An 11,723-nucleotide genomic window follows, 5' to 3' on the forward strand; every position below is an offset into this window, starting at 1 on the left:
TGGTAACATGGATCAAAATTATAGCTTCTACCTCAGTCATATCTTTATTTTTAAAATCATATATATATATATATATATATATATATATATATATACACACACACACACACACACACACACACACACACACACACATATATATATATATATATATATATTTAATTTTTGCTACATAGGTTCTTAGTTGTGGCATGTAGGATCTTTCATTGCAACACATAGGCACTCTAGTTGTGTTGTATGGGCTCCAGAGCACAAGGGCTTCATTAGTTGGGGCACACGGACTCCAGAATGCTTGTGCTCAGTAGTTGCAGTGCACAGGCTTAGTTGTTTCACAGCATGTGGGATCTTAGTTTCCCAACCAAAGATTGAACCCATGCCCTCTGCATTCCAAGGTGGATTCTTAACCAGTGGACCACCAGGAAAGTCCCAATCATATCTTATTTGGACCCTCATTTTCACAAAAGGCATAGAACTGTGGCATATAGGGGAAAACTATATCAAAATAAATGTGACTATTTAATATATCCACATTTGCCTTCTTCTACATGATTTTCTTTAAAACCTTAATTCTTGCTATACCATGTTTATAGATCATTAACTTGTATAAATTTAGTTAATATGAAAAATTCCAGATATTAGATAAATAAGTTTATGTCAGCAATTGCAATTTTTCCCCAAGTTTAAAAACTCTTTGTGAATCTAAAATAATATTATATTTTTCTTAATATGATAAAGAATTGTATATACACTCAAACACTTAACAAATGTAGGGATCATTAAACCTCATGTAAGCAATGAATTTTGCTATGCTTGGTAGTCTCAGACCTTTATTTTTCAGTCACCCTCCCTGCAATTCTCTATATTACTGATGAAAAAGAATAACAAAAGATAAAACCTGACATTACAGGAATATTTCCAATGAAGTGTGTCTTTATTATAGAGGTTTAAGGCTTATTTTCAATCAACTTCTTTCACTATGTTTCACTACTATTCATGGACAATAAACATAACCTTTCAGAATATTGCATTAATATTTATGAGCTTTTCACATGGCTACTTACTAACTTAAGTATTTCAATTTGTTAAACAAGAGAAGATCAAGCTAAGAATTATGTTCTGGCCATTCAATTTTAGCAAAATGGAATAAATCAATGTCTAAGAAGTGAATGATGTCAAATCATCCCGTCTCTGCTTATTCAGTTACAGAACTGCAAAGACTATTTACATCCCATAGAAACATGACTAATTAACATCTTGTATCACATTGATCCATCCCTCTTTCTTCACCTCTAAATCTGATACCTTAATGTTCTGTTTTCCTAAAGCTGTTCTCCATTTCTGAAACATTTTTCAATGATGCCTATCCCTGGGAAAATTCTCATGACTCTCCTTCTACTGCCATGATGTTACTCTTTTCTGATTACGACTGAAAGTAATAGATCATTCACATGGCATTATCAATGCTGTGAATTGTCTTAGTTCAGTCTGAATCTAAGAAGATATTGCACTTAATTCTGTAGTTTAGTTTCAAAGTAAAAAATAAAATCTATATAATTAGAACAAACACCGATAGTTCATATTAAAACAAACTTAAGAACTTTAAATGAATACATTTATTGGAGGTAGATTTTGGTGGTTTGAGGCTTACATGAGTTTTAATACAAAGGCTTAAAGTTTTATTATGATTTGTCATTGTTAATGATATAGATATCATCCAAACTTTGCATCTTTTATTAAATGAATTGAAGCCCACATAAAGACATTTTTAGCTCATTAAAACTAAATCTCCTTTTTGTAATAATCCATGTAATAATTGTATCAGGCAGTTTCACCAATGGATGCTAACACTAATGAGCAAAAGTTGGAAAACACTATTCTCACCATCTTAAAGCATCACTGCACTGATTGCATCTCAATTATACAGAAGAAATGTGTATTTACAATGTGGAGATTTCATGTCATGGTCTTAATTAAGTAGTGACATTTAGCATTGCTTTTGTAATGTAATGCAGTAGGAGGTATGCATCACATGTAGTGCTTTTGCTGGAAATTATTTAGGTTGATCTAATCAAGTAGAAACCTGTGTGCAGGTCAAGAAGCAATAATATTGAACTTAGGACAACAAACTGGTTCACAATTGGGAAAGGAGTAGGTCAAGGGTGTATACTGTTGCTCTACTTATTTAACATACATGCAGAGTACTGAATGAACCCTGAGCTAGAATCAAGATTGCTGGGAGAAATAGAAACAACCTCAGATATGCAGATGACACCACCTTATGGCAGGAAGCAAAGAGGAACTAAAGAACCTCTTGATGAAGGTGAAAGAAAAGAGTGAAAAAGTTGACTTAAAACTCAGCATTCAGAAAACTAAGATCATGATATCCACTCCCATCACCTCATGACAAATAGATGGGAAACAATTGAAAAAGTGAGAGACTTTATTTTCATGAACTCCAAAATCATTGTAGATGGTGACTACAGCCATGAAATGAAAAGACACTTGCTCCTTGGAGAAAAACTATGACCAATCTAGACAGCATATTAAAAAGCAGAGACATTATTTTGCTGACAAAGTCCCTTCTAGTCAAAGCTATGGTTTTTCCAGTAGTTATGTATAGATGTGAGATTTGGATCATAAAGAAGGCTGAGTGCAGAAGAATTGATTTTGAACTGCGGTGTTGGAGAAGACTCTTGAGAATCCCCTGGATGTCAAGGTGATCAACCAGTCAATCCTAAAGGAAATCAACTCTGAATGTTCAATGGAAAGACTGATATTGAAGCTGAGGCTCCAATAATTTGGCCAACTTATGCGAAGAACTGACTCATTAGAAAAGACCCTGATGCTGGGAAACATCGAAGGAAGGAGGAAAAGGGAACGACGGGATGAAATCGTTGGACGGCATCACTGACTCAATGGATATGAGTTTGAGCAAGCTCAGGGAATTGGTGAAGGACAGGGAAGCCTGGCATGCTGCATTCCTTGGGGTCACAAAGAGTCAGACAGGACTGAGAGACTGAACAAGAACAACAATCAAGTAGAAGCAGTCCATTGAATCCAAAAGTACATATTCTGAAGAAATCTGGTCTGAACGTCTCAAAAATAGAAATGAGAGTGTTCTCGATCTTGAGAGATGAGGCATTACACTAAAAGAAAGAAATGTGTGAATATTAAATGGATTCTAGATTAAAAAAAAAAACAAAAACAAAAACAACTGGGGATTATATTGAAATTATTTGGCAAGCCAGAATATAAGCATTTTCTTAGATCATGGCATTGAAATAATATTGATTCTCTTAGACGATGAATGATGATGTTGGTTTTAAGGAAGAATGTCATTATTTTGGGAAACAGAGCTAAATTGTTATGGTATGTTCACATTACCTTAAGATAAATTAATAAAAGGGACGTGACTGTGTATGACTATAGTGATAAACATCAAAGTACATATAGATAACGACATATGGAGGAGCCTGGCAGCCTACAGTGCATGGCGTCACAAAGAGTCAGACACAGCTGAGTAACTAACGCTTTCTGTTTTTTTTCACTTTCATAGAAATGGAAAGAATGTGGCAAAATGTTAAAGTTAGTGAATATGGAGTCAGTCAGTTCAGTCGCTCAGTGGTGTTGGACTCTTTGCAACCCCATGAATCGCAGCATGCCAGTCCTCCCTGTCCTTATGGAGTGCTGCTGCTGCTAAGTCGCTGCAGTCGTGTCCGACTCTGTGCGACCCCAGAGACGGCAGCCCACCAGGCTCCCCCGGCCCTGGGATTCTGGAGTGAGTTGCCATTTCCTTCTCTAATACATGAAAGTGAAAAGTGAAAGTGAAGTCGCTCAGTTATGTCTGACTCTTAGCGACCCCACGGACTGCAGCCCAACAGGCTCCTCCATCCATGGGATTTTCCAGGCAAGAGTACTGGAGTGGGGTGCCATTGTCCACTATATGGAGTAAGAGTATTTAAATATTTGGTGTATTATTCCATCAACTTCACCATGAGCTTGAAAATTATCAAATCATTCAATTACTGAGAATCTTAATGATTAGACTAACACACTTTTATGAACCTCTTACTTTACACATCCTGTGTATCAGATAGATTACTGATTATAGAGCTATGAAAATGGCTAAGACAACATTACTATGTAAGGAGGAGGGATTGGGGGGGAAACCAAAGTTGTTTTGTAGCGTACACTTTGGCTAGAGCAGCAACCAACCACTTGTTTGGTTTAACATTAGAAGTACAAAGGAAAGATTACACAGAATAAAATAGAATAAATAATAACCAAAGGCAAACTATAAATTATAAACTATAAAAATACCTGTGAACTTTTGTTTAATTTTAACAATTTGCACAAAGAAAAGAAGAAAAGAAAAAAAAATAGCTCTTACACATGTGAAAATATGCTTAAGCAAACTTAAAATAAGAACAAAAGACTAACATACACTTAGAAATCATTTCTCTGTCATATTAGCAGAATTCAAGTTTTTAAATATATTGTACATCAAAAAAAAATAAATATACATCAAAGGATGAGTGCATAAATATTTTTGCTATTGGGGTTATAAAATAACAAAACCTTCATTTCTAGGAATTGACATTATAAACGAATTAACAAACATATACTATTGATGCACTCATAAATATGCAAAATGTCTTATGTACACAGATATTATTGCAGTAATTGTTTGTAATATCAAAATATGGGTAACGGCTTCAATGTCTTCTAGTAGGAAGTTAGTTAAATGAGTTCTGATGCATTTATTTAGGGAAATATTATGTTGATCTTAAAATATATTGACTTGTTGATATGGAACAAATCCAATAAATATAAACAAATTTTATAAAGCAATTGCTGCTGAATGGTGCAATCTGTGTTGGGAAAATCAAAAGTAGACATAGACATAGATATGGATACACATACACATATATACACATTAACTCATAGAATTTATTATATAAACATATTACTTTCCTGTCAAGTTACTTAAGAATTTGGCAACAGTGTTTGCTCTGAGAAATGGAACTGGATCACTGGGAAACACAGGAGAGAAACATTTTCCACTGGCTCCTTTATAAATAAAAGATTTATTTATTTTACAAATAAAATGAACACATTTAAAAGGTGAATGTAAACATATATAGACTGAGGAAATGAAAATTTTAACAGAAAATAAAATGACCAATAAGTACACAAATGCACATCATTCTTATTAACAAAAATCTATTCACTTATCTGCTTATCTTATACTCTTTCTGTTTTTTTTTTTTTTGCTTATCAAATTCTATATCACACTTGAAAGTCATTCTATCATGATACAAAATTTGAGATCTGTAGCTATATCTTCAAATCACACATTTTCCAATTTGAGTCTTTTCTTCCTGGAAATTGTTGTAGTTTAATAAATAAAAGGGCTTATAAATCTTGTAAAACAGAAACTGTACACTTCTGAAAGGCTCTCCTTTTCTATGTGGGTTTCCCTGGTAGCACAGCTGATAAAGCTGATGCAGGAGACCTTGGTTTGATCCCTGAGTCAGGAAGATCCCCTGGAGAAGGGCATGGCAACTTGCTGAAGTATTCTTCTCTGGAAAATCCCAAGGACAGAGGAACCTGGTGGGCTAAAGTTCATCGGGTCACAAAGAGTCTGATGTGACTAACACAGCCCAATGCATCTCTTTATGTAACAGAAATATATATTTATTTCTAATGATGTTTCAGAGTGGTTCTATTTATTGAGATACAGTGTGTTTCATAGTTACCTAATTTAGAAGCCTCTCAAAACCTGTTTTATTTGTTGTGCCTGCTTTAGTGTTGAGGAACCCAATAAAGATATGCTTGCCTGCACGAGATGCTTCATGCTGTGGGGTTTCATCAAGTCCAACCTGCCCCCAAGAATGCCAATTGTTACCGAAGCATTAGAGTCAGCATTTATGTCTGGTTGGCTTCCTTCTTAAACTCTAGCACCCATAATTAGGGGAGCATGTCCAAGAGACTCACTGAAGGCAAGGAGTGTTACATGTGTGTCCTCCAAGCCTTTCTTCTCCCTACCTGGCAGTGGTGGATTCCTATCTCAGAGAGGATGTCAGATGATTCAATTTCTATAGAAGTGATTTTCCAAAGCCTGACTGTCCTGGCAGTTTTCAGCATGGTGCTCCTTTCTTTGCTCTGCAGTATTTTAGTTTTCAAGCCTGTCCTATATAATTATTTACTTACTTACTTGCAGTGATGTTTCTAACATATCTTCAAATGTATTAGAAATAGAAAAGGCCTTCACCTTGTGTTGTTTGATAGGTGTGTGTGTGTGTGTGTGTGTGTGTGTTTTCTACCTTACTTTCTATTCACTTAAATGATGTGCAAATCTTCATAAACCTGCTGCTGGATGGCAGATTAATGTACAAAGCTCTTATTCAGATGCTGCAGCTTTCACACAGTGAAGACTGCTGGTCCAAGAGAAATTCTTATCTGAGCCCTGCAATCTGGCTCTCTGACACTTCTGGCAGATGGAGTCCATGAAAAATCACTCACTAGAATGCCCTGGTTGCTGTGTCTTTCTCCCTCTGCCCTGTCTATGGCCTCATTCTTTCAGGATTCAAGCTTCTCATTCATCGTCAATCACCCACATCCCACCAGATGTTTTTCAGAAAGCAGAGTAAGGGAGACAGCAATGAAAGAAAAAAACCACTCACAAAGCAGAGTCAACAGAACAGAGTCATCTTCAGACCTCACTGCACATCGATATCACCAAGCTAGTTAGCTAAAAGAGTTTTCCTTACAGATATTTGACTTTATAGCCCTGAAGAGTATCCAACTAGTTTGCATTTATTTTTCTTAGTTGGAGGATAATTAAAATATTACGATGGTTTCTTCCACACATCAACATGAATCGGCATTTTGCTCTTGTTTCTCAGTTGCTCAGGTGTGTCTGACTCTTTGTGACACCATGGACTGCAGCACTCCAGAATTCCCTGTCCTTCACCATCTCCCAGAGCTTGCTCAAACTCATGTCCATTGAGTTGGTGATACCATCCAACCATCTCATCCTCTGTCACTCCCTTCTGCTGCCTTCAATCCTTTCCAGTATCATGGTCTTTTCTAATGACTTGTCTCTTTGCATCAGGTGGCCAAAGTTTTGGAGCTTCAGTTTCAGCATCAGTCCTTTCAAAGAATATTCAAGGTTGATTTCCTTTAGGATTGACTGGTTTGATCTTCTTGATGCCCAAGGGACTCTCAAGAGTTTTCTTCAACACCACAATTTGAAAGCATCAAATCTTTGGCTTTCAGCCTTTTTTAAGGTCCAACTCTCACATTCATACATATACATATGTCCCCTCTCTCTAAACCCCTTCCTGCTTTCCTCCCCATCCTGCACTTGTAGGTTGTCATAGAGCACTGGCTTTGGGTTCCCAGCACCATACATCAAACTTGCACTGGCATTTTTATTGAATTTCCCAGGAGATCCTGATTCAAAGTGACCAGTGATCACAATTTGAAAAATCATCACGTTTGAGTATTAGCTTCCTATTTCTGAAGTTTGCACAAAGCTGTAAGGACTCATAGGTGATGCTGCATTGACATCTAACACTGCCCATTTTATATTTTGGTGAAACCATACAGAATGTCCATAACTTACAATTTTTAAACTCACTTTGTCAATTGTGTAATTAATTTTTTCCTCTAAATATTATTATGCTTGATCTAAACTTCATTTATAAACAAGGATTTTCCTTTGGTAGGGAAGGGGGCATTGTTTTATAAATTTCAATCTTGTTCTGGATCTTGGTAGTACGTTTGGAAGCAACAGTGAGAGTCAGAGTTAAGACTGGTGTGCATAGTGTGCCTGTGGAATAAAGTCTCATAGTATGCCAAGTGTGCTCTTATCTGTTCTAAAAGAGGAAAATGTTTACATTGCACTTGACAGTTAAGAGATTAACGCTTTCACATTAATAAATATAATTTGGATGTTCAAATTGTGTTGGCATCAGGGAAACAGGATATGATTTATGAGCTTCTACAGATGTATGATAAACTTCAATCCACAGAGTGAAATATTGCAGTTAGTATATATTGTAAAAGAAGTCACTGATACAACACAGCATATAACATATAACATATAGCATATAACATAGCAAACTACTTTCCTTAGAGAGGAAAGGAAATGTCACCACTATTTTTCAAACTTACTGTTATCATGTGACAAAGTGAAATGTCTGTTTCCCTTTTTCAGCTCTGGGTATGTAGTTTAGATGAAAAAAACAGTATCTTGCAGGCAATTTGAGTTCTTTAAGAACTTGCAGAAAGTAAACACAGCAAATTGTCCAAATTATCCAAGTTATTTATATATATATTTAAGAATTTTACATATATATATATATTTAAGAATAGGCTGTACTGAAGAGAAGTCAAGGGCTTAAAAGGTTTCATTATGATGAGATGGCAATGATCATATGCATAAGATAAACACATTTCTTAGATCACACATGCCAATGAAGTTGTGAATAGCTTCCATAGCAGTAACATGAGGCTGCTCTTATTATAGGTAATGAGGTGCAGTCATTTAAAAATGTGTCCTACTTCTAATGCCTATAAAATGCAAACTAAACTAACTCTACTGAGTTATGTTAACAAAAAGTGAAAAGCATCTTATTGAAAAACACTTCAAAAACAAATTATTCAAAGTGTCTATCAGGTGGTGTGGAAAACAGGAACAGATGAAGTTTGGTTTTGGGTTTCTTCCAAGTCACCTTCAAGAGTACTTCAGAGCTTCTGAAAGTGACTTATCAGTACACATTTGAATATTTTAATTATACACTTCAAAAAATACTTCAGAGTCATTTGACTAAAAGTGCAATTTGTGTATTACATTTTAGTACTTAAATCAACTATGAAATAGCATTTTAAATTAAAATCCAATGCACTTGCATTCACTCTGTTCAAGAAAATTGAGGCTAATTATAACTCTCAAATTAAGCAAGACTGGGGGAGCTAACAATGCAATATTTAGACTATCAAATATTATTATACTTGGAAATAAAAGCACTCATACTCAAGAAAAATAAATAAATAAAACGGCCAAATATTCAAAAAAGAAAATGGGAGGAGAATAGCAGTAGAAATACATGTTTTCAGTGTTTTATGGAATAAACTTCCAAGGATTACACATGTAAATTAATTGTCTAAATGCCATCTTTTCACAGGTCATTCTTTTCTAGTATATCTGCAAAAGTGGGGCTCCTTCTCAGTCCATGATTCAAGGTGCATCTCTGACCTTTTTATTTAGGCTCCTTATTAGCCTGGTTGATAGAAAATATGAGAAACTTGGAAATTTAGCCACACTTAAAGTCACTTCTGTACTCATTTTAACCCCACCAGTGAAACAAAGCAAGGAGACTGCACCTCCCCTCCTTCACTCTTCCCTTGATTTCACTTAACTCCAGTATTTAACAACCATGTTTTATAACAGATTCAGTAATTATTGATTGCCTGTTAGCTTCATTAGATAATGACACAGGATTTTTTGAAAATACTTCACAAAGTTATATTCCACCCATCAATATTTAAGATGCTTTCCTTTCCTGGGTTCCTTGCTAGCACTTACTATTATCAATATTTAAATTTTTGCCAATCTAATAAGAGTTTAGTATAGTATTTTCTTTGTTACTGTTTAATATCTCTTAATCTTGTTGATGCATATTTTATCATTTTGAAAATTATTCACATTTTATTATTAATTGCTGTTCTTACATTTGGTTACACATCTTTTAATCCTTTCTGATGTTATAAATGTTACACACACATGTGCACACACCCACAATTATTTTGTCCTCCATTAGCTTTTTCTGTCTAATTACCTTTAAAAATGTTTTATTGATGTATTATAAACACACATATTTAATGTACCCAATTCAAAAGAGTTATTTTTTCTGTTTTTTGCAGCTGAATGTTTTAGAAATTAAAGAAAGCATATATTTCCTGAGAATTTAACCATAAATTTTGAAAATGCTTGCTTATGTTTTTGCAAATGCATTCTAATTTTATTCAGCACATCTTTCCTCTTGCCAGATCACCCAAATTAACATGCCGACATCTTTAAGAGTCTCTCCCCTTTCTTGTCTACCCTTTCATGTTATTGCAAGTTAGAATATTGATTTCATTTTCAGACAGAAAAAAATTCTTAGTTATCTTATAAAGTTGGATTTACCAACCTAATTTCCTAATTAGATAGCTCATTATTGTCCTTTCTTCCCACCATTTTGTCTTGTTATTTTATTTTCCATTATCTTGATATTCTTTGAATTCATTTCTGATGATGTCATTGGGTAGCAATTTTTAATAGTAAATTCACTCCTCCCAAAAATGCTGGTGTACTGTTGTAGAAATTCAATGGACTTTTTGGGTGTCAAGTATAGAAATTTTTATTAACACCTGACATCAGTATTTACTGCAAGAAGCCTGCAGTCATCTTCATTTCTTTCACTCATAATATTTGTCATCTGAATACTTAGTAGGTTTTCCCTCATACCTTTATATTTTACAGCAATGCTACCAAGTTTCTGGTTGTGCACCAATTTATATTTAAATTTCATTGAAGTATGGCCCCAGAGTGGCTAGAGGCAACAGTGAGGCTGGAGAACCCTCTGCTCCTCGAGACCCTAGGGTGATGCATAAGACCCCAGGACAGCCAGTGGCAGCAGAGAGACCAGGAAACCTTCTGCTCCTGGGCATTCTCCAACATCTATCAGCTACAGCCAACAATTACAGCAGGGCCTTTGTCCAGGCCCCCAGGTGGCATGTTGACCAGCACCCAGCAGCCAGTGAAGGTTTACACACTCAAGAGAACCAGCAGTGGCACAACCAGGGCACTGGCCATGTCCTCTGGCTTCATGGAGCAGCTGAAGGGCCCATCTCTGCTAGTCTGGGCGAGACAGAATGTGGTCCACCAGAGAAGGGGATTGCAAACCACTTCAATATTCTTGCCTTGAGAACCCCATGAACAGTATGAAAACATTACAAAATATGAAACTGGAAAATATGGCCTCTGGCTTAGTAACTGTTCAATATGCTACTGTGGAAGAGTGGAGAAATAACTCCATAAATAATAAAGAGGCTGCACAAAAGTGGGAATAATGCCCAGTTGTGGATATGTCTGGTGATGAAAGTAAAGTTTGATGCTGTAAAGAATAATGTTGCATAGGAATCTGGAATGTTAAGTTCATGAATCAAGGCATAAATTGAAAGTGGCCAAATAGGATATGGCAAGAGTGACATCAACATTTTAGGAAACAGTGAAATAAAATGCATGGGAATGGGTGAATTTAATTCAGTTGGCCATTATATCTACCTGTGTGGCAAGAATCCCTTAGAAGGAATGGAACAGCCCTCATAGTCCAAAAAAGAGTGTGAAATGCAGTAATTGGGTGCAATTTCAAAAATGACAGAGTATCTTGGTTCATTTCCAAGGCAAGCCATTTAACATTGCAGTAATCAATATCTATGCCATAACCATTAATGCTGAAGAAGCTGAAGTTGAATGGTTCTAGGGAGACCTAAAAGAACTTCTGGAACTAACACCAGAAAAAGATGTATTTTTCATCATAGGGGATTGGAATACAAAAGTAGAAAGTCAAGAGGTACCTGGAGTAACTAGCAAATTTGGCCTTGAAGTATAAAATGAAGTAGGGCAAAGGCTATAATTTTGAAAAGAGAATGCACTGATCATAGCAAAT

The 11,723-nt window shown here is 35.6% G+C and overlaps 1 protein-coding gene across 1 annotated transcript in view; it reads left to right on the plus strand.

Moving 5' to 3' along the window:
- LOC138074812 (uncharacterized) overlaps positions 1 to 10,990 on the plus strand; it is a 31,767-nt gene extending 20,777 nt beyond the window's left edge. Inside the window, exon 3 of the mRNA XM_068966791.1 lies at positions 10,589 to 10,990. Within this exon, the coding sequence (XP_068822892.1) occupies positions 10,589 to 10,990 (402 nt within the window). The remainder of the gene's footprint in view (positions 1 to 10,588) is intronic.
- The last annotated feature ends 733 nt before the right edge of the window (positions 10,991 to 11,723 follow it).

Source organism: Capricornis sumatraensis, chromosome 1, assembly GCF_032405125.1.
Source record: "Capricornis sumatraensis isolate serow.1 chromosome 1, serow.2, whole genome shotgun sequence".
Lineage (NCBI taxonomy): Eukaryota > Metazoa > Chordata > Mammalia > Artiodactyla > Bovidae > Capricornis > Capricornis sumatraensis.